Source organism: Eschrichtius robustus, chromosome 2 (assembly GCF_028021215.1).
Source record: "Eschrichtius robustus isolate mEscRob2 chromosome 2, mEscRob2.pri, whole genome shotgun sequence".
NCBI lineage: Eukaryota > Metazoa > Chordata > Mammalia > Artiodactyla > Eschrichtiidae > Eschrichtius > Eschrichtius robustus.
The window spans coordinates 91,881,086-91,899,714 of NC_090825.1; the positions used below are offsets into that span (position 1 = coordinate 91,881,086).

Below are 18,629 nucleotides of genomic sequence, written 5' to 3' on the forward strand. Positions count from 1 at the left end.
TGAAGAATCTCATTAGTCCAACATAACCAATAGGAAATCATAGCATGTGGCAACTCATCATAAAATATCATTAAGTTGTGGGGGAAAAATTCTACCAATATGTACTTCCAACAGATAGAATGTAAATTCTTCTATAAAAGTGAAGCAAAGCTGGATTTTAAAGCTGGCCTAACACATTATATTGGTACAACAGAACTGACTTTTCTGCCACATGACTTTTGGTGTTTGAGTAAGCATTAAATTTCTGTGAAATTTCAAACTTAGTTTTAACTGAGACCCAACTCAGTAATTCATTAGAATAATGTGATATGAATGAGCACATAATTGAGCACTAAATGAGAACATAATTAAAATATATTTGTATATTTTGTCCAGTGTGACATTTTTCCAACCAGAGTTTATTTTCTTAACTGATGGCTAATATCTTTCAGTGATACTAATATATAACTTGACGTCTGTTAGAGAAGGCAGAGGAAAAACTCTTTTGTTAGAACTCCAAAGCCATACAAGAAATGCCACTGAAATATTAGAAAAGATATCAGCATCTCTGAAATGAAACTAGAGCAAAGACAGAAGAAATGAAAGAATGACTACAGTGAGAAGAGAAAATGCCCTAGGCCTAATTAAACAGAGGTACTAAAATCAGGCTCTAATGAACACGGATGAATACAACAAGGAAAATGTGTGGCAAGCATTGCAAGATTTCGGAAACAAGTTATTTAACAATGACTAAATATGCTAAATGTGTTATCATAGTAGAACAGTATCATTCATCCATTGTCTTAAGTACTTACTCTAACATAAGAGTTGCTTTACAGGTGATATTATTGAAGTAAAAATCTCCAGAAAATATATGTAAGAGTCCAACTCAGAAACAGCACAGACATTAACAAATGCTGAGACTGAATACCAAGACAGACACACCTGAGTTTAGTCACAGACAGCAAACTTTACAAAATTAAACACTAGACTCACGAATTGAGTTTAGGAAGTATAAAATTAATTGCATTTGCAATAAACATGTGGCTAATCAAGATGCATTAATATCTTACCAGATCTTAATAGTTACAGATAAATCATCATCTTATCTATGTCTGGTATAGCTAATGGAGTCATCTGGCTGAAAAGAACCTCAAGAAACTATGATGAGGAAGAGATCTGGGTATCAGTTCAGCGTAACTTTAGGCAAATCAAGTCACCCAGATCGGGCCTCTGTTTTCACATATTTAAAAAGGGAAAGGTGTGGGAAAGGGGCGCACATGAGAGAATTGATTCCTAAAATTCTCTGTCACCTCATTTCACCCTTCAGTTTTCTGAAGGGAAGCAAGCAAACCAAAAACAACCACTGTTTAAATCTAACATAGCAGGGAAGGGAAGGAACTATAATTAACAAGAATCTTCAACTTATTTTCTTTTAGCAGAGAGAAAAAAAGAAAGAATCAAGTAAACAAATACAAGTCTAGGTTTCCTTAAAAGAGAACTGCTTTTATATTTTGTCGATGCACCAATGTAATCACAAAGTGATGGATGGCATTTCATACTAAGAGCTGTGATTAACATCAAATGTGTCTTTAAAATAAAAATATATTGGTATGTTATACTAAATTTTCAACGTCCTTGCAACCACAGAAGAAAGTCAATTTATGTAAAGACTACTATAACTTAGTTTGCCTAGTGTGATTTCTAACCTGTGTGTTTAACCTCCTATTTAACAGATTTAATCTCAGAAATCAAATGCAAATTGTACCTATAATATTTTAAATAGATGTGAGTAGAAAGATTCAAAAGTTATATTCTGTCCCAGAGGTATACCAAAAAATATTTTTAAAAATAAAAATAAAACATGACATATATAGAGCTGTTGCATTAATTATTAGAAAGGCACCCCACTTCCAACAGAAATACTAAAGGAAAAATTTGTTTGCAGTCCCTCCTCAGTTCAGAGCATTCTCCCTCCCTCTTCACACATCTCCACTTCAAAAATGTTCACTTTGTATTCTCTTTGCTCACATAAAGGACAATTCCTACCCCAAAGCACTACCCACATGCTACAAGTATTTCTGACTTCTCCCATGAAATAAAATACCGTCTGCCTCCTTCCTCTGGAGCTTTGCAAAGTAATAAGAACTGAAGATTATTGCAACACACGTTAAAGTATTAAAAGGCAACCATACCTTAATGTTTACCTTTCCCAGGTATCTCATTTGTACCACAAAATGTGCCTTAAAACAAAGGAATGACTAACATAGAAATGTCAAGTTCTCCTTGAACAGTTAGTCAAAGAAATAGTTGGACTTCCACTTGTAAAAGTAGCAAACTACACAATTCGGACCAACTATCCTTCTGAAGTCAACTTAAAAAGTTAGACAAAATATTAAAATAATCTTAAAACCATCACATAACTACCAACATAGTGAGGAATGAATCACTAGTTCAAATTTACCAGAAGTCAAAACTCAGAAAGGTAAGCTCAGCTTTTGTGTGTGTGTGTGTGTTTATTTTTTTTTGAATTTCTCAATTTTATTTTACTTATTTTTTATACAGCAGGTTCTTATTATTTATTTTATACATATTAGTGTATATATGTCAATCCCAATCTGCCAATTCATCACACCACCACCTCTCCCCCATCGTCACTTTCCCCACTTGGGTCCATACATTTGTTCTCTACAGGTAAGCTCAGCTTTTGCCTTTTGTGGGTTTGCCAATAAAAAAGTGTTTAAGAGGCTGAGCTTTTATAATTTGTTGCCTGCCTTGCAGGACTGGGGGACAAAAGTCAGAGTCTAGGACCCACCGAAGGTAAGGATAATAAAAATGCCCTTGTCTTTGGGCTGGGACTCCAAAGGGATGCACCCTAAGAAGAGTAAGAAAGAACCAGATGGTGGTCCAGAAAAGGTAAACATTTGAAATTGGATTAAGATGGTCTCCTATTCTTCGCAATAGCAAATGAAAATCTTCTCTAGAGAAAAATTCACTTCATTTTATACATCAAATTATTTCTACAACAGACAACAGAATCAGACCCACAGAAACTTAACAATATTGGAATCATAAGACACAGACTGAAAAATAACTATGCTTACTACATTCAAGGGTATAAAAGTTGAGCTTAACTATTTTTGAATAGTTGAAACTGAAAACTGAATAGCTTGAAACTGAAAACTATAAAAAGTGACATGGTAGATTGGAAAAAGAACCAAATAAAAATTCTAGTACTGAAAAAGACACTAATCCACACATTCATGAAGCCCTAGGAATCCAATGCCTAATCACAGCATAATAGAACAACAGAAAACCAAAGACACAGATAAAAATCTCAAAAGCATCCAAAGGAAAATGTCAGATTTTTTTTTAAGGAAAATGAGACACAAAGAGCTGAGGATTCAACAGCAATGAATGTACTGAAATAAAGTAACCACCAACTTACCATGTACTGAAGTAGCTGCTAAACTAGAATTTTGTACCTAGCAAAAATATCCTTCAAGAATGAGGTAAAATAAAGACATTTCCAGGCAAACAGACTAAAGGAAATTCTAAAGAGTGTGTTTCACAGTCCTCAAGATCAAGGAAAATGGCCCTAAATGGAAGATCATAGGAAACGTAACGACATGGTAGACATATGCATTAACCTGAACTGAATATGGATGGTATAAAACAATAACAACAACGAGGAAGAGAATAAATAAGAATGAACTAAAATGCACAACAATACTATATAAGTAGGGCTGCAAGTGAATATAATTAAAGTGTATCATCTGAGAAGAGGATAAAGGCATTGATTAACATTAGACTTTATAAAATGCATATTGTATTTCTTGAATAACTAGTAAAAAAAAAGAGAAAAAGAGGTCATAATTTCCAAATAATAAGGGGAAAAATGTAAAATGATAGAATAGCCACCTCATCTAGATGGCAAGAAAGAGGAACAATTAACAAATAGGACAGACATAAAGTACATGATAAGATGGGAGATTTAAACCCAATCATGTCACAGGAGACACATCTAAAACGTAATACAGAAAGACTGGAAGTAAAAGAATGGAAAAAGATAAACCATGCAAACAATAATAAAAAGAAAGCTGGTATTTTCGTATCAATCCCAGACAAACTAGACCTTAATGCAAAAAGTACTTTCAGAATAAAAGAGAAATACTTCATAATGTTAAGTCACTAAGAAGATATAACCATTACACATTTCTATCCACCTACTAACACTGTCTGAAATATATAAAGGAAAAGTTGACAGAATACAAGGGGAAAAATCCACAACTTAAATGGGATATTTTAACACACTCTTGTCTGTAACTAATACAAGCAAACAAAGGTCATTAATGATCCTGAAGATTTGAAATACGGGACTAACAAGCATGACCTAATGGAAATATATAGAACATCAAATTCAATAACTGCAGAGAAAAAAAAGATAATATACTGGGCCATAGTGTAGTTCCCAAATTTTAAAGGTCTGAAGTCAGACCGCTGAAACACTGAAAGTGTTCTCTGATTAAATTATGTTGTTAGAAATAAGAAACAAATTCAAAAATAATCAGAAAACCTCCACGTGTTCAGAAATTGAGAAATATAATACTTTCAACTTATCCAAAAGTCAAAGTAGACACCAATAAAAATTAGAAAACATTTTTAAGTGAATTATAAAAGTACTACATATTAAAATTTGAGTAATAGAGCTAGCTAAAACAGTGCTTAGAGGGAAATGCTTAGCCTTAAATGCATATATTTAAAAGGAATAAATGCTGAAAAACAGTGATCTACAAGAAGTTAGCAAAAGAACAAAAAGTAAATCCCAAAAAAGTAGAAGGAAGGAAATAAAGAGCAGAAATCAATGCAACAGAGAACAAATATAAAATTTTAAAAAAAGGATTAGCAAGATTCAAAACTTGGTTTTTTGAAAGACTACTAAATCTCCAGTGAGACTTATAAAGGAAAAAGAAAATGTACATATAGCCTATAGCAGACGTGAGAAGGTAATTCTTTCCTGCAGTCATTAAAAGGATAATGATATTTATTATAAACAATTTTATGCCAGTAAATTTAAAAGTTTAGATGAAAAAGACAACCTCTTAGGGGGAAAATACCAAAATAATCAAGAAACAGAAAACCTGAATAGGCTTAAAAATGAGAAATCAAATTAGTAATTAAAAACCTTTCTGGGACTTCCCTGGTGGTGCAGTGGTTAAGAATCTGCCTGCCAATGCAGGGGACACAGGTTCGATCCCTGGGCTGGGAAGATCCCACATGCCACGGAGCAACTAAGCCTGTGCGCCACAACTACTCAGCCTGAGCACCACAACTACTGAGCCCACGTGCCACAACTACTGAAGCCCGCATGCTCTATGGCCCGTGTGTCGCAACTACTGAGACTGTGTGCTGCAACTACTGAAGCCCGCGTGCCTAGAGCCCATGCTCCGCAACAAGAGAAGCCACCGCAATGAGAAGGCAACGCACTGCAACGAAGAGTAGCCCCCACTCACCGCAACTAGAGAAAGCCCGCGCACAGCAACGAAGACCCAATGCAGCCAAAAAATAAATTAAAAATTAAAAAAATATATTGGAAAAAAGAAAGCAAAAATGGTGAAATAAACATAAGTCATATATTAAATAAAATAAATAAAAACCTTTCCACAAATTAAATTCCCAGCCCAGATGGCTTCTCTGCCAGATCCTCGTAAAAATTTAATGAAAAAATAATTCTAGTCCTACACAAACTTTTCCAGAATAGAAAATGAGGATCAGCTCATTTTACAAGGCTAGCATAATGTTGACTGTTGATTTCAAATCCTGACAAGGACAATACAGGCCACGTCACTCGTGAACACTGATGCAAAACCATTAGCAAAATATTAACAACCTGAATCCAGAAATATATAAAAAGAATAATACAGTAAAACCGAATTAGGTTTATCTCAGGAATTAGGTTAGGTTTAGCATTTTAAATAATATATAATTCAATATATTAACATAGTGAAGGAGAAAATTAATATGGCAATGAAAAGCTTCAACAGCAACAAAAAAAGCATTAAATTCAAACAAACAGAACAAAACACAAAATTCTTAGTAAACTAGGTATAGGAGCGAACTACTTTAACATAATAAAGGTTTTCACAAAAACAAAACAAAACAGAAAACAAACATTCAGCAAACATACTTGGAGTGAAAGAGTAAAAGCTTTCTCTTTTGAGATCAGGAACTAGAAGGGAGAGTAGCTCTGGGATGATGGCAGTGCTCTATTTCTTGACCAGAGTAATGACTTCACATGTGTTTACAGTAACACGTTAAGTTCTTCATGTTATGTTTTATGTACACTTTGAAATATATGTTAAAGACAAAAAAGAAAGAAATACTTGGAGATGAACAAAAGGTTGACCTAGGCTATCACTCAAGCTCAGCAACTCTGTAGGTCCTAATTTTTTCCCCGTAATGATTACTGTACTTTCAAACCAATTAACATTTATTGGGCCTATAAGACACTGTACAATTTGGCAATATGTATCATAAACCTTAAAAATGTGTAAGTGAATAAGGCCATGAAGCCTTATCCAGTAACTCCATCATCTATGAGCCTATCCTAAGGAAAAAGACCAAGATAAAGAGAAAAAAAATCCATAACGTGTTAAGATGTTCATTGCCCATATGATAATAAAATAGAAAACAACTAAATAACCAACTACAGGAAATAGTTAAGAAAAATAATTTTTATAATGGGATTATTATACAATCAATAAAAATAAGATTTACAAAATATTCCAAGAAATGTATATAACCTAATTTTTTAAAAATTAGAGATATATACACATGTTTATACTATAAAGTGGGGAAAAAGTGCTAGGCACAGACAAAGGAGAAAATGAGAGAGAGAAGGAGGGAGGGTAGGGAAAGAGGGAGGGAGGGGTTGGGAGAGACAAAAACTACACTGGTTTTCTTCATATAAGCTTATGAATGTCATCTGTACTTTTTTATCTGTACTTTTCATTGCATTTCCTGAATTTTCTTTAATGACTACATAAAAATTTAGTAATGGGGTATATAAGAACTGAAAAAGGGGCTTCCCTGGTGGCACAGTGGTTAAGAATCCACCTGCCAATGCACGGGACGCGGGTTCGAGCCCTGGTCCAGGAAGATCCCACATGCCGCAGAGCAAATGGGCCTGTGTGCCACAACTGCTGAGCCTGTGCTCTAGAGCCTGCGAGCCACAACTACTGAGCCCACGTGCCACAACTGCTGAGGTCCACGTGCCTAGAGCCCGTGCTCTGCAACAAGAGAAGCCACCACAATGAGAAGCCTGCGCACCGTGATGAAGAGTAGCCCCCACTCACCACAACTAGAGAAAACCCACGCGCAGCAACGAAGACACAACACAGCCAAAAAAAAAGAACTGAAGACAATAATCACAAATCTAAAGTATCCTAAATATTAAAAAAAGTTACTTTAATATTTCAATTTTTATCTCAGTATGATTTTATTTAGATAAATTATTTTCTAACATTTAAACTGTGTAGTCTATGATATGCTAATTACTTAGAACAGAGATAATTTCTAATTATTTAGTATTTAAAATATTATAACCTCAATTAGATCCCCAAAGATATATCATCTCCAATTTTCTTTCTTTCTCCAATAACATTCCCATAATTGTAAACCAGTTTGCTCCTTGACAGCTAAAGGAGAAAATGATCTACAAACAAGCTTCAAGTAGTTATTCCTATAAAAACAAAATAACTGTTAGTCTCTGAATATAAGACTGTTAATGGCTCCTCAGTTTCTTGAGCAGCCATTTTTCTACCTCGGTGTTGGCAACCCTGGTATTTTCTGACCAGTTTTGAGAGATGTTGCAAGTAATTTGATATCAATAATAAAGTATAACTGTTTTTAAAGCTTCTCATTAGAAATAATAATAAATTGAAGCAAACATAAGGTTATCCCCATATGACTTACTATACTTTGCATCCCAGTATACTTTATTGAGAGAGAGAAAATACTGTAAAGATAAAGCTTACATGTTGGGAACTCCACATTCACTTATTCAATGTTTACTAAGCATCTATTAGAGGCCAGGAACTAGAGGCACTGTGCTAACAATTGAAATAGAGTTGAAAATCATTAGATCATAGGGTTAAATATAACTGGCATTTTAGCATTTAAAGCCTTAAACAGACTAACCCAATCCTACTTTTCACTACTTGCCCAACACAAACTGTCTTCTTTAGTTCTCTGACTTTCTTTTAAAACACTGTAGACTTTGCCTGCTGCCATACCTCTGCTCAAGCTGTTCCCTAGCCTAAATGCTTTTTTGTTCATTCACCAGCACCTTAGAATGTTCACCACAAGCCAGGCACTATGCTTGGCATGATAGAAGAAAAAAGCCTTTTCTATCCTTTGTATCCTTTGAAGTCCAGGTCAAGTTCCACCTCTTTCTCAGAGATTTACTCACTAACCTCTCCATACTCGGGATGCTATAACTATTATTGTCCAAAACAATAGCTCCCAATCTTCGATATAAGAACCCATTTTTAGTACCAAAATGTTTCATGAATTCCATTCTCACTCCCCAGGTGATCTCATCTGGTCCCATGGCCCTAAATACCATCTATACACTGATAATTTCCAAATGTTTCCAAATGTTCCAAATGTTTATCTCTAGCATTGAATATATATACCTATTGAATGTCTCCAGTTGGTTTATGTAATAGGTATTTCAAACAAAGCCACATCCACAACAAATCTCCTGATTTAACTTTCCAAACCTGCTTCCCACCAACCCCTAACCCTTGCCCCATAGTCTCTATCTCAATAAGATATACCGTCTTTCTACCAGTTGCTCATGTCAAAAAATTTGAAGTCATCCTTTATTTCTCTTTCCCTCACACTCCACATCAATTCCATCAATGAATTCTCATTACTTTACTATCTAAATATATCACAAATCTGACCACTTCTCTGGCCCTCCACCACGACCACCCTGCCCAAGCACCATATTTCCAACCTAGATTACTGTAAGATTTTCCTAACTGGTCTTCCTGCTTCCATTCTTGCCTCATACAATCAATTTTCTACACATAGCCAGAGTAAACCTCTCAAAAAACAAGTCAAACCTGGATATTCCCATGCTTAACACCCTTCAATGGTTTCCATCTCACGCAATAAAATCAAGTCTTCAAATGACCTTCAAAACCCTACTTGATCTAACCTCTGTGTACCTGTCCTACCACCTCTTCTGCCACACTCCCCTTCTCTCTCTACTTCAGCCACACTAGCCTCCGTGTTGTTCTTCCAACATACCAAAGACACTTACTTCTATCTTAGAAGTCGTTGCTTCTTCTACCTGAACATTTCCCCCCAGATAGTTCCATGGCTTACTCCACTTCATTCAGGTCTCAGCTCAAAGGGCTTCTCAAAAAGCCTTCCCTCACCAACCTAGCTGAAGTAGTACCCCGTTACTTTTTATCCCCTGAAACCTATTTTATTTTATTTCAAAGCCTATTAGCTACCTGATGTGTGTGTGTGCGTGTGCGTGTGTGTGCGTGTGTGTTTGTGTGTGTGTGTGAGTGTGCACACATGTATAATGTCTACTGTCTCCCTTACTAACATTTAAGCTCAAAGAAAGCATAGGCTCTGTTTTGTTCCCCACTGTTGTCACATTATGTGCAAACAGCAGGCTCTCAAAAATATTTGTTGAATGAATGAATGATGGTAATTGGTTTTATTTTTGTTGAGAAAATAATGACAAAACACTACTAGAATTCAGTAAGGCTTTCAAATGAATTCATACGCAATCACAAGAGCATTACATACATACTTTGGTGGTAGAAGGAGTACAATGTTCATAATTCAAGGTTCAATAACAGCTACTGAAGGAATGGGGCCTTCTTGTATTTCTCTGCCCCTTCCCATATCCTTCCTCCGACATTCATTAATTCTTTCCATAAACGGTTACTGTGTACCACTAAGCCAGAGAGTATTCTGGACATTAAGAATACAAAGATAAGTAAGACAAGGTAATTCATGAGACATAAAAATAATACCCATAGAGTATGACATGTAATAGAGATATATAACTTGTAACATAACAGAGGAAGTAATCAACAAATACTTGCAAAATCAAATACAAAAGATATTCTTCACTTTACCTTATATATGAAATGAGGGTATTAAGTCTGAAAATGTTACAGTAATTTGCTACCATGAGATAAGCTAGCTTGAGAATGAAATCAAAACAAGGGGAATGACAGAGCAGAACGAATCACAGAGAAATTGAGCCAAGGTCCTTGATGATTTCAGGCTGGATGAAGCCCTAGCTAAAGTTCAACTACAAGATCTAATCATGCCTTTTATTGTTTAAGCAGTTTGAATTTGGTTTTCTGTCACTTGTAATATAAGAATACAGATGAATCTCAGTGAATTCTTTCAAAAACCAAAGCATTTGCTATTTCAGTGTATAGGGTTACTACCGGCATTTTGGAAGGGACAATTCTTGTTTTGTGGGCAAACATCACAGGACACTCAGTGTACCTGGTCTCTACCCGGTAATTGTCAGTAGGACCTCACAATCACTATGACAACCAAAAATATCCCCATATATTTCCAAATACCTCCCACCTCCAAGGGGAACCACAAATCTATTCCCTAATAGTTGTTATATATATATCCATTTCCCACAGTGCATGCGTAAATGTACTTAACAACAACCTTAAAAGAACTGGGATATACCACTCAAATATCCTAATTTTATATAATAATCCAATTTTAATCAGTCATCCATGACTATCTAAATGATTGGCCAAAATCCCATGTATAGCTTATATCAACTCAGTGCTTTAAGTCTGCTAATACTATCTGAAAATTCTCATTTATTTAAGCTTACTTCTCCACACAATACTATCAAGATACGTCACTGACATTGTTGGTTACCTTCCCTGTAGCCATTCAGCTAATTTCCTTCTAGACTGAAATGCCAGATATTGGTTTTTCCAGCCCCCTTGCAACTAGGGCATAAGCATGCCAGGATGACATCTGATACAGGGCTTCAGTGAAGGGTTTACTTGTCCCATCAAGAGATGGGAGGGCAAACTTCCTCCTGTCTTTGGTGGCTATGTAAGCATGTGATGCCTGGAGCAGAAAGAGCAACATGCAACCATGAGAGGATAAACCTGAGCACAAAGGTCAGCAGCTGTGGATACAGATTAAAAGCACGTGGATCCTTGATAACATCATTGTGCTGTTAAACTGACTCACCATGGAATCCTCCAACTCTGAACTTCTTTCTATGCGAGATACTGTTTGAATCACTGTTAGTTCAGTATTACGTATCCTGGGGCCCAACTAATTTAAGGTATGTTCAAGCTCTGATATCTGAATGAAAGTGGGAGAAGAACCAAGATGACTACAAGGTTTCAAGACTGGGTGGCTGAGAGAAAGGTGGTTAGAAAAAGGAAATCAGGAGGAAAAGGAATATATATACCTTCACACATGCACATGTAAACACATTAGGTGAGGGTAGGTGAATGGAAATCAGATTGATTCAGTGTGGTATGAGGTAAGCTTACATTAGTATATCTAAGGTAGAGATATATATAGCAAGGGGTAGAAGGGAAGTAGAGTTACAGCACTGAGAAACATACAAAAATGATGACTTACATCATTTAAAAGAGGACATGATCACCAAGAGAACACAGTGAAAAGCAAAGAAACCCCTGAAAACGCTTGCTATCTCCCCATGATCCATTCCACCTCCCTCTCATTTTAGATGGGATTTATCCACAGATTAGGCCAATTAGAATAGTTCCATCCCTCTTGACAAAGCTATTGTGACAAACTTGGCAGCATGATCTTCTCCGTTTGTTCAATCAAAGTACAGCTTAGGACTTTTGGGAAAAGACTAGGAGAAGAGAAGCCTTCTCTCTTTGGAAGTCAGTGAAGAAGGGTTTAACACGAGCATTGCCGACACCTGTCTTTTTCTAGAAGGGAAGCCAGTCTGAGCATGAAGCCCAAACAGGAGGACAAAGTTTAGCAAAAAGCAGAAAAACAGAACCTCTCCCCTGATAACAAAGCTAAGTTTATGAACAAACTACTCTTTAAACCAATTCTACCTATGCACTTGCCAATTACCTGAGCTAATACATTTCTTTTGTTTTTAAGTCCAGTTTGCATCCTAACTGATGTAGGAAACAGCTATGTTTAGCGGGAAGAGCAAAATCAAGACAGTGCAGGAAATGCAAAGAAGTTTTCAGAGAAGTAAGAGAATCAGGAAGTAAAATGCACAAGAACCAAGAAATCAGATCATTTTATTCCTTTAGAATATATTTCAAAAATGGTCTAAGGAAACCAAGGATGACTGAGGAAAGGCCATTAGATTTGGTAATTAAACTGTCATAGGTGACTTTTAAAAAAGCAATTTCAGTGCTGAAATGGTAAAGGAAGTCAGAGTGTAAAGGAAAGAATAATTTATATTTTTAAGAACTCCAGGGGCTTCCCTGGTGGTGCAGTGGTTGAGAATCTGCCTGCCAATGCAGGGGACACGGGTTCGAGCCCTGCTCTGGGAAGATCCCACATGCCGCGGAGCAACTGGGCCCGTGAGCCACAACTACTGAGCCTGCGCGTCTGGAGCCTGTGCTCCGCAACAAGAGGGGCCGCAACAGTGAGAGGCCCGCGCACGGCGATGAAGAGTGGCCCCCACTTGCCACAACTAGAGGAAGCCCTCGCACAGAAACGAAGACCCAACACAGCCAAAAATAAAAATAAATAAATAAATAATTAAAAAAAAAAAAACTCCATAATGTACCAAACCCTTGGAAAGACATGTAACATGGGTTAAACTCCTTCTATTACAACTCTGTGAGGTAACTGTAGCATTCTATTTTATAGATAAAGAATAGAGTCTCAGTAGTAACTTGCCCACAGACACACAGCCAGTAAATTGGTTTTAGCAGACTTCAAAACCAGATCTATGTGGCTTAAAAATCAATGTTCTTCCTACTATACCAGGCTCCTGGGATTAAAGAATAAAAATACAGTGGCACAACAGGCTCAAGATTCAGACTGGCCTCCTTGAATTGCACAGCACAGAGCACTGTATTTTGACAGCCCTGGAAAAGGTATACATAAACATGTATATAGGCTAGAGAGGGAGAGACTGAAAAAGGAGTGATATTGGACAATTATGGAGAAAGAAAGATGGAGAGGGATGATCGTGGACACATCTGGAGAGGGTTGCTCTTGAAAAAAAAGGAAGGACATTTCTTCTCTTGAGATATGAGTAAATAAGGAAATGACACCAAGATAGAAAAGATTATACCTCAGGTGGTTGAGATTTTTCTCAGGAAAGGAAGAGTTATTTGCTATAAAAACCTTCAGGAAATAAGACAAAAAGGAACACAATCAACACTAAAGATCCAGCAGATAAGCAGAACACTAATTGGTATGGAAGCAAACCAATATCCTCACATAACTGTCTCTTGTATCCTTCAAGATTTCTGGGATCAAACTGACAAAGCTAGTGATGAGACTTGTTCAGGACAGGGGACTAGAAAGATAAATCTACAGAAAGTAAAGCATTCTAAAGCATCAATGACAGCTTGGTAAAAACTGATGACCATGGGAATCCTAGTTACACGGGAAGGCAAATGAGTTGCAGCAGTAGGCTAATGGGTTGAATGAACAGAGAGACAAAGAGGGGTGTTTTCCTAAAGAGAGGAACAGGGGGAGAGAGAGAGAGAGAAAACAGGTTCCATTAAGAGTGGAAGAGTGATTGTTTGTGGCCAGAAAGGTCTCAACACAATGCCAGGGGCAGTGAGCCACTGATTGGGGCTCAGCAGTCCTACATCCTTTCAGCTTAAAGCACAAAACTGAGAGACAACCAGCTCTAAAAACATGCAGTCCTTGGTTGTAGAAAAGTGAAGGCTAGCAACAAACAAATGAATTAATTAGACCATACAGGAATCAAACATTAAACTACCTCCTCTCCTTTTAAAATGAACAATTCTAGCTCCAAAGTCAAAAGTCTACAATAAAGGGTAAGGCAGATGTGTGTCATGAAGAAGAATGAAAAGTTAACAAATCTGTCAGGCCAACTGTAACCCACCTGTTAAAGATTTTTAGTATAGAATTCAAATAGGGCAAGGATAGTTTGTGCTTTAATAACTTTGGAGAGCATCTAGCAAAGCTTCAACAAAATGATATCACTCAATTTAATGTTAATTTTAAAAGGTCCACCCGTTTGCAATCTCAATGGACAAGTTGCCATTTATATTTATAACCTCATTTTTACCATTCTGGGGCTCTTGATACATCATCCAACTACAGGAAAAGATGGGAGAATCAGCCATGGCAACTTCCTCCCCTACCACTTCGATCCTGCAGTTTGCACTTAGGAACTCTGGCAAGGTACCATGTTATTTAGGACAACTTCTTACACCATTAATTCTGACTACTCTTGCCCCAATATTAAAGGAAGGAGAAATGAGACTGGCACAGGCTAAATTTAACAGAAAATATCAAGTACTATACAGATTGTTAAGTAGTAGCAACAACTGAGAATCCAAGAAATTTGAGAAGTTTTGAGTTTAAAAAGCTTTTTCTCCATTTTAGTCCTTTCTAAATAAAACAAAGGGCTTGGACAGTATGGGATTCTAAGGCTTCAGTGGACAATGTAAGCTAACACTGAATAAAAGAATCACTTAAATCACCCTTTCTTGTACTATTACATTTCTTACATTCATAAAGCCTTCTTTTTAAGAAACGAACACTTCCCAATTCTTTCCCTAGATCTAGAACACTTACGCCCCCCGCCCAAAGTTTACAGACCAGATTTGCGATAGTCAGAAAAAGATTAATTTAGATGATCAGTCATTTGCCGTCACCGGCACCATTCCTCAACTCTACAGGAGTTCGATGGGTCAAGGAGTCAAACTCTCCCAAACCATCCCAGTCTCCTGGGGACTGGATTCCCCCAACAAGGTGAACAAAACCCACTGGCCTCTGGATAACAAGCTTCTTCTTTGTAACTCTGTAAGCCAGGCTATCGGCTAAGCTTCCCAGACAGTTAAAAACTTTTAAAGGAAGCAAGAAGATCGAAACCAGGAAGATGGGGAGGCGACTAAAACAGGAGGACGACCCACCCACCTAACGCGAAGGAGAGACCGCTTGCAGGGCTGACGCTTCACTAGGAGCCAGGAAAGGTGCGGAGGGCGTCAGGCGTCGCAACCCCCAACCACTGGGTGAGAACGGAGGACCTGCAAAGCCAGGGGCCAACTGGAGGCCTGAAAGGGGGCGCGGGGCGGGGAGGGGGTGGGACGTGGACACAAGGGAGCGGCAGAGTCCGGCTGAGCACCACTAGGGTCTAAGCACCGGCGGGGCAAAGCCGACAAAGGTCGGGCAAAGCCGACAAAGGTCTGCCAAAGGAGGAGACGCCGAAGCTTGCAGCTTCACTCACCTGCCAGACGTTCGCCCCGCGGACAGAAGAACGGACGCAGCCCCGGCGCTTCCTCTCCTGCCGGACACAGCCCCTGCCGCCGCCGGAGCTCCAGGACCCGAGAGGACAGGGTGGTGCCGAAGCAGGCAACGCGGCGACCGGACCCGAGCCGAGGGAGGCGTACATAGGGGGCACCGGGGGGCTCGAGAAGGCAACTCTGTGCTTCGCCTTCCTTACCGGTAGCCAACAATGCTTCCCAGGAACAGCATCCTGCCAGCCTCAGCCCACTGCTCCCGGGCCTTCACCCGCAGCTCCCCCCACCCGCCCCCCCCCCAGCAGCGGCCGGGTTTCCGGCGGCCACACCCCGCCCCCTCGCTACTTGGCCTCCGCCATCTTGTCGGAAGCGGGGAGAATGCAGTGCGCAGGCGTGCGCCGAGGTTGCGGGCGTCCCCTAGCCTCGCGGAGAGGGAACTATATAATGCGCAGCCGTATCGGCCACTGCGCACGGCTGTGGTGTTCCGCTTCGGCGTCGCTGTCTTCTGTCTAGCCCGCGTACTGCCGGCTTTTCCTGAATTGTACTGCGGCCAAATTAATAAACCCTTCTGCGCACCCCACAGTCATTCTGCAAAAACCTATCTCGTGCCTACTATGTGCCAGCTCCCAGGCTAGGCGCTGATGATAGATTAGTAGAACTCGGCTCCAGCGCTAAGGATGCTCATAATCTACTGAAAAAGCGAACTTTTCTTCTAGTGAAAAAGAGAGTAATTTCCTAATTTCTTGTTTTGTAACTGCACACGACCTCCTCTCTCTTGCCCCCGCAATTTTAATTCAAAACATACCTCTTCCAGGAAGTCCTCCCTCTCACACTGTTTGATCAGTTCTTTTACCTTGCGTTACCTCTTTAGCTTTATTTCATTCAGCATTAATTCAACAAATATTTGAGTTTCTATTATATACTAGATATGATTCTAGGTTTATAGCAGTAAGGAATATAAACTCATGGGACTTACATTCTAGGGGAGAAAATAATAAAAGACTAAAAGAAATCAACAAAATAACGGTCGATAGTGAAAAGGGATGGGAAGATAACAAACCACGAAAAGATGATGGAGAGTGAGAGGTGGTAATTAACGAGCGATCTCTCCAGAGATGACACTTGATCTGAGGCCTGACTGACCATAGGAGCCAGAAGTCATGAGACCATCTGGGGCAGAGCCTTCCAGACAGAGGAAACAGCAAAAGCAGAGGCGTGAGGTGGGAATGAGACCAGCACTTAAGGGACAGAAAGAATAGGTGGCATGGACACCTGGGGAGGAAATGAGGTCAGGGGGAGGCAGGGGCCAAATTAGGTAGGGCATTGAGGCCATGGTAAGAGTTGGAGTTTACTCCAAGCAGCCCCTCTGTCTCGGTGACACTGCCTGAACTACTCCTCCTCAGTCACTTCTAGCTCCTGACTGCCTCACTGCACATGCTGATTCCACTGTCTTGAAGACCCTTGCTCTGGTTCTTTACATATCTAGCTTGTCATCTTTCATGTTTCAGTTTAAATGTCACCTCAGAAAGGCTATCCTTCCTAAACTAAGTCTCCCTCCTGCCCTCTCATTAGTCTCCATCATTGCACCTGATCATTTCTTCCAGGGCACTCAACATATTTTTAAATTATATGTTCATTGTTCTCCACTGGCTCTCCACTAAACTGTGAACTCCACAAGAGAGGGAAGATGTTTCATGTACCAGTGAATACCCCATGCCTAGCTCCATGCCTGGCATGGGTGGTCACTCAGTATGTTTGTTGTATCATGAATGTGGAAGTTTGTCAGCACCTAAATAGTCAATGGTATACTACATTGTTTTGCACTTGTTGGTTTTTAAAATTAAATGAAAGTCATTTCCTGTTTATGTCTCCTCTGCTAGATTATAAATAGGAATGAGAGAGGGGGGGAGAGAGAGAAAGAGAAAGAGAATGAGATGAAGAAGAGTAGGTGATGGTGGGGTAGTGGGCAGAGATTGTATTGCATATTTTTTTAAATAAATTTATTTTATTTATTTTTGGCTGCACTGCGTCTTCGTTGCTGCGCGCGGCCTTTCTAGTTGCGGCGAGCGGGGGCTGCTCTTTGTTGCGGTGCGTGGGCTTCTCGTTGCAGTGGCTTCTCTTGTTGCAGAGCACGGGCTCTAGGCGCATGGGCTTCAGTAGTTGTGGCTCGTGGGCTCAGTAGTTGTAGCTCAAGGGCTCTAGAGCTCAGGCTCAGTAGTTGTGCTGCACGGGCTTAGTTGCTCTGCAGCGTGTGGGATCTTCCTGGACCAGGGCTCAAACCTGTGTCCCCTGCATTGGCAGGCGGACTCTAACCGCTGCACCACCAGGGAAGCCCTGTATTGCATATACTGATATTTGCAGGACTAGGAGGACGAAGGCTTCAACTTAATGGAGCACCTATTATATGTGCTGTGTACTCTGCTAGACACTTAATCCTCACTACACCCCTGCTAGGTAGTTATCCTTGTTTTTATACATAGAAAACTTCAGAGAGATTAAGTCACTTGCCCAGGGTTCTACATTAAGAGATAGTGCCGAGCCTAAAGCCCATGTCCTTCCCATCTAGAGAAACTGGATTTCGAGATGGGCTTGTTTGGTGATTTGAGTCTGTGTCATTAGCAGGCTCTCATTAGCGATTTCAGCTACTGCCATTTAAGAATCCCAATCATACTGCTATTCTTGTGCAGGATCTCAACAAAGGGCCTGATTGGAAACTGCTGTCATTCTTTTCTATCAGACTAGAGCAGAACTCAATTTACCATTTCCTTTTCATGTCTTTTTAAAATTTGTATTTCTTTTTATTAATAACTTCTATATGTTTGATCAAGGGAAAAGAGGAGATACAGAAAAATGGGTGCGTTCCCTAAATGCTAGCTGCATCCCCTCAGTTAGGCTTGTTACTGAATGACTAACTCTTTCATCTAGGTCCCAAGTAATACTTTAGTCATCAGAGACAGTTCTCTGGCAAAGAGTGACAGGGTTACTGCAACAGTCACTTATCCCATCTACTCATCAGAATTATACACCATTGTTTCCCTCTAAACAGGATAGCTGCCTCAGGATAGCTGTGAGGAACTACTAGAAAGGATGGGGCCACTATCTTATACCCAGGGCCATTCAGTTTTTATATGAAGGCCATTCATTTTTTTATTCTGTTAACTCACAATAACA

At 39.2% G+C, this 18,629-nt stretch overlaps 1 protein-coding gene across 7 annotated transcripts in view; it reads right to left on the reverse strand.

Moving 5' to 3' along the window:
* The window catches only part of APC (APC regulator of WNT signaling pathway), a 136,629-nt gene extending 120,892 nt beyond the window's left edge, over positions 1–15,737 (reverse strand). For 4 of the 7 annotated variants that reach the window (XM_068535730.1, XM_068535729.1, XM_068535728.1 and 1 more), the window contains exon 1: positions 15,446–15,527. Coding sequence is in view for 3 of the 7 variants with exons in the window: in XM_068535733.1 (XP_068391834.1) it covers positions 15,446–15,610 (165 nt within the window). In the remaining 4 variants the exon portion in view is untranslated. Of the gene's footprint in view, positions 1–15,445 lie in introns of all 7 variants that reach the window. The other 3 variants (XM_068535733.1, XM_068535732.1, XM_068535731.1) reach the window with 1 other exon arrangement.
* Between the last annotated feature and the right edge of the window lie 2,892 nt (positions 15,738–18,629).